Here is a 14,647-nt window from a genome sequence, read left to right as displayed (position 1 = left end):
TGGCAGGGAGGCAGAGCAAATCTTGACCCGGGCCGAGAAAAAGGAGCCGAGGAATAGGAGTCGAGTTCTTTCCTTGGAGAGGCTCCACGCTTTTTCGGGGCGACGCGGCACTGCGCTGGCGCATGGGCCGAATGACATGGAAGAATTGAATGGAGACGATGTCACAGTTTCGAATTTACTCTTACAAATAGCTGAGGCGTCAGGACGAAATCCTCATCGAAATTCGCTCTGCCGTGCCGTCGCTAGCCTGATGCAGACTACTGTGAACCCATGGCGCGGCGGTTTCTGGAGCAGACTCAGAATTCACGTCCCGGCAACGAGGGCCCGGGACAAGGATCTCTTGCTTCACTCTCGATCGGAGAACAGACCATGCAGGGTTTGTATTGTTTATTGGATAAGATACCCCGTGTCTCGCGCTTTCGAACGGCGGAATCTCCCTCGTCAGGGCGCCCGTGCTTGAGGAGCCTTCATTCTACAGGAATAGACGGCTCTCGATTTGGTTTATCAAGGACGTGCTATCCGTCCACCAGAAGTAATTGAACGCGACGCAACAATTAGATTATCCGTCAAGTTTTTCTTTGAGCGTAAAATCGTGAGTTCGCGATCGATTTCAAGGTTGTTGACTAGGGAGGGGGGCTTTCAGAGCTAACATCTGCATTAATTTCTTCATCCTAGAAAGGTCTCTTCGTTTCCCGCCATTTTTCGACGTCTGCTGTAGGTCGAGTGCCAACCTTGACATCCTGCAAGAGGAGAGAAATCTTGATCGAACTTCCATTGGAGTCAAGAACCTACAGTGCGATTCGATGACTCGATCCTCTACCTTCGCCAGACGCTCTCCTTCTTGACTTCTTCGGGGTTCGGTGGTTCGGGATCCTTCGGACGCAGACTCTGCTGAGCATCGATCTTCGATTTGCGATCGCTGTACCAGTTGTCCAGATCGCTCTTAGCCTGCGCTCGCAAGTCCTCGATGTCCTTCTTCTCCTTCTCATCCTTGGAAGCAATGCGTTCCTGATATTCCCGTCTCCACGACGCGAGAGGGTCGCTGGCCACCTCTTCTTCCACGTTGATGATTCTGGGGGAAATGATTTCCGTGACGTGAGAGCTGAAACGGAAATTCCTCTCGAAGGAATCAATCGGAAGACGTCGAGTGGGAACGAACCGGGGATTGATGGGCGACGACGTAAAAACTCGATCTTGCTTTGGCTGAGAGAGCGAACTCGTGCTCGAGCCCTCGGAAGGGATCGCCTCGACGAGCTCGCATTTGATATCATCTTCGCCTGCGATTCCTCCATTTTCCCGGTCGTGATCGCTCTCCGAGCTAACGAAGAAGTCGTGCGCTTGGGTCGGAGCCTATGAACGAAAATCTTTGAGATCCCCGCCCTGTTCGCCGAACCGACGTCGAGTCTCCAGTATCAGAGCGTGAGCTCCGACTCATCGTAAATTGCAGCCGAAGCCCCCACATTCCAGTCCCGGAATTCCAGATTACGGAGAGAGATTTGATTTTCCCCCAATCGAAACACATGGTCGGGAGAGAAACTTCGAGTAAGATAGTGTCTAGTCCCTGGCTAACCGTGTGCTGGATATCCGTCGAACGATCTCCCCCATCGTTCGACGTGTTGATTACAGAGATGTTCATCATACTGAGACTATCCACCTGAGTAGTTTCAGTGCTGTCGGTCGTGCTGATGGATGCGATATTCGAGTGACTCGAGTCGTGAGAAGTTTCACCCTCGGTCGACTCTAGAAGCCTGGAATGACCTTCCCCGGCTGACGTACTGTGGTGCATATCTTCGAGGCAGCTCGACTTTTCCGAGACGATGGTGGGCTCGGTCAGCATGATCTGGAAACGGTAACATTCGTGAGCAGGGCTTCGATTGTGGTAGATTGTGTCACGAAGCGGAGGCAGTGACCTCTCGGATGAAATTCAGATCCGAATCGCGTGGAGGGCAAAGGGCGCCGACAGGGTCTCAAACGCTCCGGGGCAAGCTCAGGCCTCACCTCCCTCGTCGCAGCGTCTGCTAGCGAACCCTGATGATGAACCAAAGAATGATGAAGCTGAACTCACTGTGGGGATCGGAACGTTCGACGGAGCTGGTGAACCGAGCGCTCCGTCATTGGCCGAATCCATGAGCCCGTAAACCAAATTTTCCTGTTGAGCGCTCTCATTGACATCGACTGTCAGGTTGCCGCTATCGCTGTCGAGGGCAGTCTTGGGCTCGGTCCCACCGGACGATGTTGAGGACCCATTGAATTCCACTTCGCCGCCGGAATCGGGTACTGCGAGAGATTAACGCATAGGTCCGGCTTATTCTCACGAGGCGAGGCTCGGATCCTCCTGGGACATGGAATTTGTTTTCCAGCAACCTCGCTAAGATTATTATTATTATTATGGGAGACTCACCTGTATTCGCCGAAGCAGCGGAACTATCTACTGAAGCGGAGTCACGACTGATATTTGCGGTCGAGTCGACCGTGTTGTTTCCTGGCCACGGCGCCTCCTCAATCCCTATGCTATGCTCTCCTTCACTCAGAGTCTCTGTTTGAGGAAGCGTCGCGGTGAAGGGAGCACACCCCTCGTCAACTGTATGCGGATCGAAGAATTAGGAGAGAACCTCATCAGAAGGTGATCCTCGGATCAGACTTCCATGCCCTTGACTTCGGAGGTGGAAGAACTCCTGAATTCATCGTCCAAATATTCTATGACGCGTATCTAGAGAGGAACAAGGGTATCTTACCGTCGTCTAGGAGAAAAGGGTTATTCGTGATCTTCAGTGCCTGCAAAACCAGAAATCCGAATGACTGACGGCAACGAGTTTGGCAGCAATGCTCCCATCCCCTGAGCTCAGGAGGATGCTCCCAATCCCGGACGCACACGGACGCTACGCTAAGCTCATATTCGCGATTTCATTGAAACTTACCGCGGTCACGTTGAACGACGAGAAGGGATCGTCTTCGATAATTTTTGCTCCGGGACAGTCTTGGGAATCCAGCGGCGATCGATCGTTCGAGGAACATCCGAACGGATCATCCTAAAGTCCCAGGAAAACGATCTTTTTAGATGCCCCACTGATACAAATCATCCTACCCGGCTACACTCCGGACTTACGAGATTCGAATACTGATCCTGCTCGGAGCTCACCTGGATGGGGGGGAAGGCCTGTTCGACGTCTAGATTGTCGAAAGCACTCATCTTGACTTGCGTTGATTTACAGTTCTAAACGGAAGAAGTCGATTCTTTGCATTCGTGTCCGCTACCAGGAGTTCGATTCGAAGCTTCACAGCGCGACACACATGTGGTGCACGTGTCGTGCGCATCGCTTGCACACAGACATGTCCCCACGCATATGCTCTCGACGGCACCCGATTCCCCCGCTTCGACCCGACACAGCCTGCGAGAAGAACCGAAATCAAAACCCTTGGGGGCCATCTCGTTTTACGATTCTTTGCGTGGGGCTTTGCCCACATCGGAGTCATAGAATGCTCTGCCGCCGTCTTTTTGTCATGGGAGAGAATGCATATGAAAATCATAAGTTTTCCCTCGTAGTAATTCAGCAAGTTTTATCGGACGAAGCTCGCGATTGAGGATGGGAACGTCGAGCTATCGCAAACGGATCGAGTCGGCGCATTGTCGCAGGATGATTGTTCATCCGCCGAAAGGGCTCGTTCACTAATCCTATAGTCTCTGTCCGAACGCTGCGCAGCGAGGACATTCTCGCTCCCCGTACCCCTTCATGGTGATTATTCATCACATTCAGCTCGGCGCGAACCTTCTGTCGAAGCACCCCGAGATAGGTGAGTATGCCCTTTCAAACCTTTCCAGTCGTTTTGTCGACACGAATTAATCCTAAGGATCACGAAAGTCTTCAGAATATAGAGTATGACCTCACAGGGGATCCGCGACGCAAACCGAGAAGCTATGGGTGGTCGAATTGAAGAGTACGGGGAAAAGTTTCGAGAATTTAATCTACAAAACGGATACATGTGTATATCCTTCCATGACGTTCCATAGTATAATTTTTCGACGTCTCGATCGTCGAGCTCTCATTTCGCTAGTCGGAGCGAAGCCTTCGCGATGAATACTTCCTTCGCCTGGAGAGTTACACGATCTTGTACTTTTCCCGGTTCCACACAGACCATCCGCTCCCAAGCGTCATCGTCCAGGTCACTGGTTTTGGCAGAACCCTCGATCCACGGATTCCAGACGACTGGAAAATTCCGGAAAAATCAAAGCTTGTGAGAGATCGTCGTGTTCGGAAGTCTGACTTCGATGTAGCAGAAGGAGCCTCGCGGAGATCCGACGTGCTTGGGGGACCATCACTTATTCACCTGTTTCGGGGAGTCCTCTCTTCTCGACGATGATTGTCCGAGACCCATCGCTGACCTCCAACACGTCATTCGTGGAGCAATATACCCTAAGGACACGAGAAGCGGTGAGGTCAAGCGGGACACTCGTTCCCACATCGAGACCCGAATCGAGGGACTAAAAATGAGGGGAATTCCAATCGGGTAAAAATTACCGGTCGATCGCTGCATCGATTCTGACGTCGCCTTCTTGACTGCTGTTTTTCCCATGAATCTTGTCGATGTAGAACGCCTTCTCGAGTCCTTTTATGCTTGTTGAAGCGATGTCGCTCACCCGGAGGTAAGAATGAAGAAGCAGCGTGAAGTCCCAGGGCTTCGTATCGGTGTTTCTCACGTCTACCGTCATGTGCAGAGCATCGGATGCCAGCGTCACGGTGTACTTAATCTCGAATCTGGAATATCGGATGAACGCGCAGTGAGGCCTCGCATATCGGAGGGTTTGAACGACACCGTCGGAGATACGCAATGGTGCGGTGTTTTTTTGGCCCCAAACGGGGCATTCGCCCCCAGCTTCTATCCGCCATGCTCGAAATCATGGAGCATCGCATCGGAAAGACCCTCGAATCCGAGTCTCGTTGAAGCAATGGGAGCGATACAAATAATTCTACGGGAAGCATGGAGTCTGTGAGTGGAAGATTCTGAGAACACACACACTCTGCTTCTCCCATACACACTGGATGCTCCATATGTATATTGTCGATATTGACCTGGGTATGGCAACGGAGCTTACTTGAATGGCCACATGGCCAGTGTGGCTTCTGTTTCCGTCAAGCGGAGAACCGCTTCGTGAGGTTCCCGCTCGCTCAGTGACCACATCGACGTTCGCGCGAAGCCGTGCTGGGGTCCGAGAGACCATGGTCCGAAATTCGCTGCGGACAAGGCGGAAAAAGGTCACAGTTTTGGCTAAAATCGGCATTCTGGATAGCTGCCGACACCTCAGTCAGAAAAAAGCTTCAACCTCGGCCTCACTTCACAGCACACGTGAAAGACACACGTGGGTGAATTTTTTCGGCGAGTCTCGCCGCGCTTATCTGATCAGCTACTTTCCTCATATGTATATCCAGACTAGGCGAAACTCAATCAGGCGGTCAAAATCGTCGCTTGAGCAGAGGCTTGAAATAAGGGATACTCATGCCACGTAGAATGTATGCGGAAGGTACTCACGAAAAACGAAAGGAACTCCCCCTCGAATCGCCTTCTTATTGTCGAAAACCGCGGTCTTGCTGTAATGGGGTATTCACTCGATCTCAATCTTTTCCTTGTAAAGCGACGATGGACTTGAGGACAAGATAAAACGGGCTCTGGTTCCGAAATTCAAAGCGTGTGGTTAGGGTCCGTCGTTCGCTTCATGGAGTAACTCACCTCAGGAAAAGGTTTTCCGAGCGTTCGCGACCCGTTCTCCATGAGAGTATTGTGGCGCCTGCCAGCAAGAATCGCTGCTTGAATTTCGAGCTCTACCACCGGAGCCGATATTCCCCGGCCCCAAGCGCATTCGAATTCTATGATCGACACCGAGAGCCAGATCATTTCACTCGGGACTTACCGAATAGATGGATGACGGCAGTATCTTCTCCGAGTTTGAGATGCACCAAATCATTCTCGTCACACCCGAGGCTCATCTTTGATCCGATTGTTCCTTTAGGATCTTGGCAAGAGCTGTCAGACAATGCTGTCCACACCGAATGCTGAACGAGAGAACGGTGGCGAGGGTCAGCATCGGGAGAGGGCTGAGATCACTTAATGTAAACTTTCAGAAGGGAGGGAGAGATTTTCTGGCTCAAGCGTATTATATATCACCCATCGTGACATGCTAGGGCTCATAAAGGAGGGGATTTAATCGATTTAATAATTTGAGCGTTTTAATCGATGGCGGATGACGGATTTGCGATTTTGGGGAAGCCACGGCTCCCATGCGCCTAAGCGGCCCCTTGCTCGTGGATGGATCGACTGCTCACCTCGCTCCCAAGTGTCATGGTTCGAATAGTTCGCCAAGTAAGCTGATATCCTACATAGTTACTCATCGGTCGGGACGGGAGGGGAGCAAGGATTTGGATGCCGAGAGCGGGAATAAAGTTTTGATAGCAGGTGTCTAGATAGGACCAGGATGCAGTCTGGAGGACAGCTCCGATTCTCGATGATCCGACTCTCAATAAGAGAGGAGACGGAGACTCCCTACCGAGGCATCCTTGAGGATGGCATCCAGGAGGGTGACAACGATCGCGAAGAAGTCTCACCTCACCTTGCTGGCACTCTGCCGAGGAAATTACCACCAGTGCGGCAAAGAACACTGGCGCTATCGCGCAGGTAGCTCTTGACATCTCCAGACGGCGCATCAGCTGTAAGATGACATTGTGGACACAACAGAGCGCGATTACTTAGACAATCGGATGGGGGAGAAGAACGAGCGACTCTCGATCATGCTTGGTTCTCTCTCCTTCAAGCGGGTGAACTCTCGATATGGTTACGCCGGCTTCATCGGCTTCAATAGTTCGATGAAGTATCGGAACATTCATTGCAACTCGGAAAAGCTCTCCCGATTGCCTCCCTCGGCTCCACCAATTGCGACCTGGGAGCATGGACCTGGGACATACTGAAAAACTTGGATCCCAGGCCCGCGACATCTGTGTCGAACAGACAGATGTGTCGACCACAGGAACCAACGAACGCACCTTTGAAAACTCGGAATTCGAAAGAAACTCTCCATATTATGGACATCTTGCATTCATTCAAGATTTGCTCAATCAACACGGCTCTGGAATTCGCAGGAATGACCGAGTATCGAAACGACGAGAAACTCGCATATGGTACCCAGGTAGCGCGAGCTCGCGCACTTCGATGGCTGCGGGACGGTTTTGACTTACTACCTGTTCGTCGGTCAAGATTCTTGGAATTTGGAAGTCGTCCGAAATTTCTTCTGCTCGGAAGATCGCCTCTGAGGTCAGCACCCGATCCTGAATTCATCACGAGAATAACCCTGACCCAGCCTCTAGGGTTTGAGCTGTGGAAATCCAGAAATACTTCACGTTTTTTTACTTTTTTACGAATGTTCTGAGCTCGGTGTGACACATTTTGCGATTCTCAGTCCCAGGAACTCTTTTGGCGATCCCGCGGACCCTTGAGGGCTCATAACGATCCGAGTTTCAAATCCGGGGAACCGCGATCCCATTTGTGTGTTTTCCGCGCCGACACTAATTAATTCCACTATTTGTACAAGCTCAATCGCGATGACTCTGTATGATCGGGGAGCGGATGCTCCGGTGGACGGATTCCAGGATGCCGGTACCCGCTGTATCGAAGGCCGGAACTCGCATTCTTCTGCCCTGGTCGCGTCGAGCCTAATTATCAAGCCCGAACATGTGGCCGGCGTATTGTAGGAAGTTTGACTTGGCTGATGCGTGTCCCGCGCCGTAAGCTCCCGGCAGCGGCTAGAACCCGAAGGACACCACGCCCGCTACGTCATCGGCTTCACGGATAATATTCTACGATTGTTGATCGAAAGGAACAGTGACCGTCTGTGTCCGGGATCCGACGATATCTATCCTGCGGGAGTTCGACCGCGAATCGTTCAAGTCAATCTGGAGGAGCTCATATTCCCCGTTCCTCTGAAATTCCAGTACGACGGATGATCGCTCGAAAGAATCTTTCCTACGCAAGGTGTGTACCGCGAGTCGGCCTGAGGTAGGAGAGAAGCTTATCCATTGCGGTGCGGGATCTGTTGTTATGGGAGCAAGCATTGAGATCTTCCGCTGGATTATATTCCAGCCCGAAGACTTCCCAAATATTTAAAATTCTCCGAAGAGCGCCGTCGCGTCGCGAGGGCATTTGAGAGACTGGGGGCTGCTTGGAGAGACGAGAGCTTGAAAAGCTGATCTAAACTGAGCGCGTCCAACTATGGCATTTGCTGGGAACTCGTCGGCATTCTGGAAGGTGCGCTTTAATGTAGAGTAGGAACGCTTTTATCACTGCCGGTTTGAATTGAGTTTTCAGGAAGACACGTCGTTACCTTCAAGCTCAACGGGCTGTGTTGAAGTGCTCGGGAGCGTTGAGAGGAACGAGCTATGCATATGGCGGCACGTTCCCGCGCACCTCGTTGAAACCTTCCGCTCGGCTCATGCGTAAAACAGGCTAGCAAGCAAGCGAGCTACCATACGTACTCGTCTCGTAATCAGACTTGATCGTCTGTTTCCTCATGAGCTCTCGGGTACTTTGAACAGAACTCGCATCTTTCGCGCAGGTTGAGGAACCTCGCGAAATCATTGAATTTTCTCGCTCGAATCCTCACCGCGCTGCATAAAAACAAAACAGCTTTGATTATTATCTGAATCGGCGATTCTCGCGGCGAGACCGGCTCCCAATATTCCCGTGGATTTGCCGAGAAAAAAAGACTCTCGAGCCTTCATTTTTACAGATTCTTGCTTCTCTCGGGTTATTGCTTCGAATCCATTTCTGTGATGACAACTCATACTGTGGGGTAAATGGGCGTGGTGGCGATTCCACATTTGTTGCCTTTGTTCCTAGGCAGCTTGAAATAGCCTTTCTCTCCCCAGCTAGTGTTCCACGAGTTTTTGACCAACCAGTAGTCGCCGTCATCACTCGTCCCGTAGCCGACAGCCAACACAGCGTGATCCAGGCCGATCGAGCTGCACGATTCGGGGTTGTAGATGCCTTTTTGGAAGAGAATGCTTCCAGAAATGAGAGTGAGTCGACCGAGGTATCACGTTCCACATAAAGCCGGACATGACCTACAGGATTTCGAGCCTCGGATAGAGGTTCAGTGCAGGAAAGTATCGTTTCTCCGTGCGGAGCCTATTGCGTACCTGATTTGTAGTGTTGGAAGTCCTCTCCAGAAGCATCCATTCCCACGCTGATGGGTCCTACTTTAGCAACAGCCTTTTGGAGCGCACTCTCACTGTAGAAACCGGCCATCCAGAAACCAGTGATTTTTGCGGCCGCTGACTTCTTATCCGAGTGGCAAGATCCGCCGACGCCCTTGTAGGGATAAGCGGTCTCGAGTTCGAGGCCTCCGTTGAAACGGACGTACTCCATGGCAAGCATTGGCTGACCACCGTTGCAACCCTTCGGATAGCAAACGCTCCGTGTCAAGAATTTCGGGACGTACCCTTTTTTGATCGGCGGTTTTTTCATGTATTCCGATTATTCCGAGGCAGCTCTCGGTGAAGTTTTCGGTTGAGAGTAGAGTCGAATGTCAGTGCAAAACAACTCACGAAGTCGAGCCAAGAACAGTCGACCATCTGTTGCTCAGACAGAGAGAGGAGCTCGCCGTTTTTGAGGAAGTGTTGTCCTTCAATTGCACCGCTCGTCGAGAAAGCCCAGCACGAACCGCATTGACCTGAGGTTGTCGTCAGAGCTTGTAATTCCAGACTCGACTCGGAAAAAAACACGTTGATCTTGCCTCAATACAATCCGAAATGCTCCACAAGAGAGAAGGCTTCTCCATTTCCCACCTTGGTCTTTGACAGGCGACACGGCTCCTTTGTCACGCCAATCGACTGCTTCGGGAAGATCACGGTCGTCCGCCACAACTTCCCTCTGCAGTTTCCTCAGCTTCGCGATCGTTGAGGCGTTCATTCGCAAACCGAGATAGGTTTGACGGAACTCCGCGGTGCTCTGGAGAAATCGAATAAATGCGTTCGAAATTCCCGGACTTCGAATATGAGCTTCAACTATTTAAAACTTTTCCGGCCGGAGACTCCGGGCACGGAGCGATTTCACAAACTTGCTGAGTACTTTCGTGCCAAAGTGATTATTATGAAGAATTACCATGTCAGCAAATTGAGTGATGCCGAGAGTGTATCCACGTGATGCGGCTTTCTCAGCGTTGAACTTCTCGATGTGAGCGAGATTGCGTTGAAAAATTCCCTGACGCAGTGCATGTTCGTCTCCTTCGTAGGTTTTCCCGAAGTGTTCCTGGGGGAAATTTCGGAGGAAAATATCCCAGCTCATGAATGTTATGCAGGCAGGAGGCCGGGAGGGATCGAAACACGTGTTGGATAGTCAGAATTACCGATCGTCGGATTCCATCAATCGGCTCCGTGCAGCGATTGAATGAACTATTCTCACTGCGCCTACCTTGAAATGCTCAAAATTTGTGAGGTCGGCTCCGACAGCCACGACGAGAGCCAAAACGGATGCAATATAGAGACGCATTTCTATCGTGAGGACCGCTCCACCGAATGCTCCTGCAATCCATGAAAACCCAACGAGATCACCGTTCTATCTCTCGGAGAGTATCGTACCCCTCTCGGCAGCTTGTTGTAATCTCCTGTCGCTTGACCGCTTTAGTGATTAGAGGAGGGATGACAGAAACAATGAAGCAGCCTGCTCCGTAATCGAAGCATCGGAATACCAAGCTAACTTGAAAACTTCACGGCGAGAATGTGAATCCGAATGATCCATTTTCCAATCGAAAGCTGATAGCGATCGCAGCAAGATAACCCTCGTTCCTTTGGGCACCTCCGCGGTCCCCGTGAGAATTTGAAGCTGACTTGTCGAAATTACGGTGCCATCAGTCGAGAATTTATTTTGCATGGACACGACCAATATCCAGCCGGTCTGAAAATGAGCGGGCTCTTATGTAGAGTGCGAAGAGGTTGTCAAAGAGTACGGAATCCGTACGATGGCATTCTTTTTCTGGCCTGATGAGTCGATGCGGATCCTTCCGAATTCGATCAGAGGCATGAACATAATCATGCAAAATCCAGAGAAGAGAGGTTGGGCGCGCAAAGTCCTCGGGCGTTGGATCTCTAGGTCACGCTTTGGTCTGACCCCAATTAGTACAGCTTTTGCAGCTCGGTCCGGGAATTGATCCGATTCAATCGGAGAGGAATAATCTCGCAATTACAAGTTGATACGTTTTTTATGTCCGAGGAGGAACCCAACAAGATCATGACCTCTTGTCAACACGTTTCATGGCTTGATCCCTTGGGATCGGATGCTCTCACCGGCTTCAATCTTTTGCTACGAATTCTCGATCTTGTTCTCCGATTTCTCCGGGATTCCCGGTCGGATCCTCTCACTTCGGAACGGTTCATTTTTCAATGCGAATCCCAACCGCTCTGAGGACGCTTTGAGAGATCATTTCTCTCCGAAGCCAGGCGTCGATAGTTGCTAGACGACTCAATGATCATTAGTCTCGTGAGCAGATATCGTTCACAAGTCTTGGACCCGGGCAAATGTCCGATGAGATAAGGAATAATGCCCCATTCGAATGTTTAGGCATGGATGGATAATTTCCGCGACTCTGATTGCGGGGAAGGATTCCTCAATTCCGATAGCATCGATGAATTCACCTCCGCAAACACACAGCGGTATAGCGCCCGATGCCAGTCGGGCGCCTCGTTGCCGTCAGAAGGTCTTGTAAGATCGTGCAGGGTGATCTTGTAACCACCATTAGTTCCGAAGGTCCAAGTAGAATTACCTATTACGCTTGCAGCATCCGTGTCATGGTTGACATCTCGTCTCTGACTCGGGTCCTGTCCAAGCGTGATAAGAAAGAATTCGGAGAAAAAAGCACTTGTTTCGATCCACCCACAGGCGTCGTTTGAGTTCTTCTCCCCTCGGGAACTCTGGTCTCGCGTCGAGACAAGAACAGTGAGCGGAGCGGATCAGTCCAACGGCAAATCCTCGCGCTGTGATTGCGAGACGTTCCGCGGACGTCGATTAAAATGGAACCACTGCATGGCGGTCCGTGCGAGAGAGTGCAGACGCCCAGAGTGCAGCGACGCATAAATGATTCCTGTCAGAAACCCGCCTCGCTCTGAATGGTGTCGTCCCTGGGGTACCTCGTCCGATCCCGAGATTTTCGAGAGAAGCTCAGTCGGGCATCGGGGGAGAAAGATCCAGAAATCTCTTTTGCTCTGAGAACTTTGCTCACAATCGATGCCCCGTCGCAAATTGAGCATGGAGGCTCCGTTTCCGGCGGGGAATCAACGAGTGGATAACGATCAAATGAAGGTCTCTATTATCTTGCGGGGCTCGACACTTCGAATGGCTTCGGTGGCTTGGATGCGACTAGACTCATGATGGGATCGAAGGGCAGACTCGGCAGGACTCGGAGAGCAATCCTCTCGTTAATTCGCTTCCAGGACTCCTTGGAGATCGGGCGCAAAGTAGAGTCGACTGGTCATGGATATCTGCGTCCCGGCGGAAGTCCAAGCCGCCCTCCCCCGCCGCCAGTTGACGTCGATCGAGTGTGATGGCCTCCCACCGAGCACACCTATGACGTACTTCAGAATTTAAGTTCATGTGGGATAACATTGTGAGGGTCTGTTTGCGCAGCCAAACCTTCCATAGCGGCCTTCTCGGCGGATGGGTTGCGCGACTAATATTTCGCTGGAAGATCCGTTTCCATTCGTTAGATTCCGGTTCACTTTCACCCGACTTCTCAAGCCAGAGCCGCCGCTAGAAGGCCTACGATACCGGAACAGATGACGCCCACCGCACTGTCACAAGCGGTTGTTGAACCGAAACCGAATTCTGGTCACTGAATAGAAATTCCGGGTGGCAGCGTCGTCCCATCTCACACCCTAGTATTTTTCCACCGACAAATTTATTGAGATCGATCTGGACGCATTTTCGCCGGAAACGACATCTCAAATAATATATTCGACTTTTCTCTTTCCGGATTTCCCGTATTCACTGCGATGCGCTGCTCATGTCGAGTGAGCTAACCCAGAGCTTCCGGTGACGAAGTCGAAATCTCTAGGAATTATTTCATCAGCAATAATTTCGGCTTCAATCCCTGCGGGAGGTTGAAGCGAGGAAGTCCAGTGACATTGAGGATCATGAATTATTACGAAAGGAATGGGCAGGGTCAACTATTCGGAAATACGATAATTATCGATAGTTAATGATTAGGCGTAGAAAGGGATTGCACGTTGAATCGGCGACCACGGGAGATTTGATTCGAAGAAAATCCAGGGGCTTATCTTGTGACCAAGGTTTTCCATTTATTATGACATATTTCTATATACAGTAGCAGGAACACTTTCAAACACGATCTTTGGAATATGTACAGAGACGAAAGCCTCGAGTGGTTTGAGTGCAGCTCCGAGGCTTCAACGGCGGGCGGCGGCCATGACTTGTGGGCCGAGCGTATTGACGGCCTCTCCCAGTTTCCCGAGAAGGTCGTGGATCGCAGGCATGAGATCCGGATTAGCGGGTTGCTTAACTTCGTCCAGTACTCTGGCCGTCCTCGCGCTGACCTCTCCGAAGTCAGCAGCGCGTCCTTCCTGAGGATTAGATCCGTGGTAAACAGGATATTGGGGAGAAGTTGTTCCCTTCTGTTGTTCCTGACCGGCGACACGTTGTCCATGAACTTGTTGCGCTTTCGGCACTCCTACGTAAGCAGACTGGGGCTGGGGACCGAAAGCTTGTTGAGCCTGTTGGACTCGTTGGTAAACAGCCTGCTGAGCGTGTCCGAGGACTCCTGGGTAAGGACCCAAGCGATTCTGGTACGTTACGAAAGGATATCCCGCATCGTAGAGTTTCGGCGAATAGTTGAAGAAACCGAGACCGGTCGCCAGGAGAGCGGCCATCCCGCCGAGGAACACAGTGGTGCCGACCGCAGCACCGGCTCCAGCCAGGGCCTTCCCAACGGCGTACACATCAACTTTCAAGGACTTGGAAAGTTCTTTGGCGACCCGGGTCGAAGCGTCGCCGATTTCGGTGACATTGACGGCACCCATCATCGAATTGATCTGGTTGAAGCCTTTCAAGGCGGACGAGATGCTAGAAAGCGAATCCTTGAGGCCACGGCCCTCTCTCAGGACATCGCTGATAATGTCCTGGGCATCCTTCGCGAAGTCTTGTTCTTTCTGAGGGAGATTCTCCTTGACTTCCTTGTGCTCCTTGACGTCTTTCAGCTCCTTGGCATCTCTGGCAGAAGCACTCGCGGCATAAGCCACGGCCAGCACAATGAACAATCTCATGGTTGGACCTGTTTGAAACGAACTTAGCTCAACGACACGCTTATATCGAAAACGCTGTGTCTGTGAGAAGACAGACGAGAAAGAGAAGTTCATGTGGGTAGACCCCACCACCGGGCTGCTTCTACGAACCGCGGCCGGAACCGCTTCTGGAGCGCTTGCGTAATACGTGACGTAGGCGAAAGTCATAACGGAAAGTGACATCCAGTCAGCCGCGGCTCCGTATCCGCTAGATTCCGACTTTCCCGAGGAGTTGGCGGAAATTTTGAGGGCGGCCCGTGGAGGAAATACAATCTTGAAATATTTTCGGGATCATTCACTCCCTTCCTCGTTGTTCC

The 14,647-nt window shown here is 51.4% G+C and overlaps 4 protein-coding genes across 4 annotated transcripts; all 4 read right to left on the bottom strand.

Moving 5' to 3' along the window:
• Positions 1–372: 372 nt before the first annotated feature.
• On the bottom strand, positions 373–3,279 carry LOC100906886 (uncharacterized). The gene is made up of 9 exons (XM_003744500.1): positions 3,140–3,279; positions 2,919–3,029; positions 2,736–2,775; positions 2,402–2,581; positions 2,066–2,277; positions 1,655–1,840; positions 1,160–1,350; positions 821–1,072; positions 373–740 (listed from the first exon to the last, which is right to left on the bottom strand). The coding sequence occupies exons 1-9, from the start codon at positions 3,188–3,190 to the stop codon at positions 611–613; spliced, it is 1,353 nt and encodes a 450-aa protein (XP_003744548.1). The 5' UTR covers positions 3,191–3,279; the 3' UTR covers positions 373–610.
• A 670-nt stretch (positions 3,280–3,949) lies between these two features.
• LOC100906744 (putative glucose-6-phosphate 1-epimerase) lies at positions 3,950–6,054 on the bottom strand. Its single transcript, XM_003744499.1, has 7 exons — positions 5,906–6,054; positions 5,725–5,782; positions 5,527–5,585; positions 5,093–5,231; positions 4,518–4,754; positions 4,327–4,412; positions 3,950–4,205 (listed from the first exon to the last, which is right to left on the bottom strand). The coding sequence occupies exons 1-7, from the start codon at positions 5,979–5,981 to the stop codon at positions 4,042–4,044; spliced, it is 819 nt and encodes a 272-aa protein (XP_003744547.1). The 5' UTR covers positions 5,982–6,054; the 3' UTR covers positions 3,950–4,041.
• A 2,702-nt stretch (positions 6,055–8,756) lies between these two features.
• Positions 8,757–10,579, bottom strand: LOC100899651 (cathepsin L1). The gene is made up of 6 exons (XM_018640015.1): positions 10,453–10,579; positions 10,144–10,290; positions 9,828–9,990; positions 9,588–9,712; positions 9,180–9,438; positions 8,757–9,027 (listed from the first exon to the last, which is right to left on the bottom strand). Exons 1-6 carry the CDS (start codon positions 10,528–10,530, stop codon positions 8,822–8,824), a joined length of 978 nt encoding a protein of 325 aa, XP_018495531.1. The 5' UTR covers positions 10,531–10,579; the 3' UTR covers positions 8,757–8,821.
• A 2,730-nt stretch (positions 10,580–13,309) lies between these two features.
• On the bottom strand, positions 13,310–14,312 carry LOC100906596 (uncharacterized). Its single transcript, XM_003744498.2, has one exon. It carries the CDS (start codon positions 14,310–14,312, stop codon positions 13,440–13,442), a length of 873 nt encoding a protein of 290 aa, XP_003744546.2. The 3' UTR covers positions 13,310–13,439.
• Between the last annotated feature and the right edge of the window lie 335 nt (positions 14,313–14,647).

This window comes from Galendromus occidentalis, unplaced genomic scaffold, assembly GCF_000255335.2.
Source record: "Galendromus occidentalis unplaced genomic scaffold, Mocc_1.1 scf7180000077470, whole genome shotgun sequence".
In the NCBI taxonomy this organism is placed as follows: Eukaryota; Metazoa; Arthropoda; class Arachnida; order Mesostigmata; family Phytoseiidae; genus Galendromus; species Galendromus occidentalis.
The sequence above is the reverse complement of the archived record's forward strand: the minus strand, read 5'-3'. Positions and strand labels throughout refer to the sequence as shown.

Coding starts and splice junctions, on each gene's coding strand:
- LOC100906886 (XM_003744500.1), bottom strand. CDS start 3,190: ATGAGTGCTTTCGACAATCTAGACGTCGAACAGGCCTTCCCCCCCATC. Junction 1,841..2,065: donor CGAACGTTCCGATCCCCACA/GTGAGTTCAGCT, acceptor TACCGTTTCCAG/ATCATGCTGACCGAGCCCAC. Junction 1,351..1,654: donor ACAGCACTGAAACTACTCAG/GTGGATAGTCTC, acceptor TTTCGTTCATAG/GCTCCGACCCAAGCGCACGA.
- LOC100906744 (XM_003744499.1), bottom strand. CDS start 5,981: ATGAGCCTCGGGTGTGACGAGAATGATTTGGTGCATCTCAAACTCGGA. Junction 5,783..5,905: donor TGCCGTCATCCATCTATTCG/GTAAGTCCCGAG, acceptor TCTTGCTGGCAG/GCGCCACAATACTCTCATGG. Junction 4,755..5,092: donor CTGGCCATGTGGCCATTCAA/GTAAGCTCCGTT, acceptor CCGATATTCCAG/ATTCGAGATTAAGTACACCG.
- LOC100899651 (XM_018640015.1), bottom strand. CDS start 10,530: ATGCGTCTCTATATTGCATCCGTTTTGGCTCTCGTCGTGGCTGTCGGA. Junction 9,991..10,143: donor TCACTCAATTTGCTGACATG/GTAATTCTTCAT, acceptor CGATTTCTCCAG/AGCACCGCGGAGTTCCGTCA. Junction 9,028..9,179: donor CTTCCAACACTACAAATCAG/GTACGCAATAGG, acceptor TCTTCCAAAAAG/GCATCTACAACCCCGAATCG.
- LOC100906596 (XM_003744498.2), bottom strand. CDS start 14,312: ATGAGATTGTTCATTGTGCTGGCCGTGGCTTATGCCGCGAGTGCTTCT.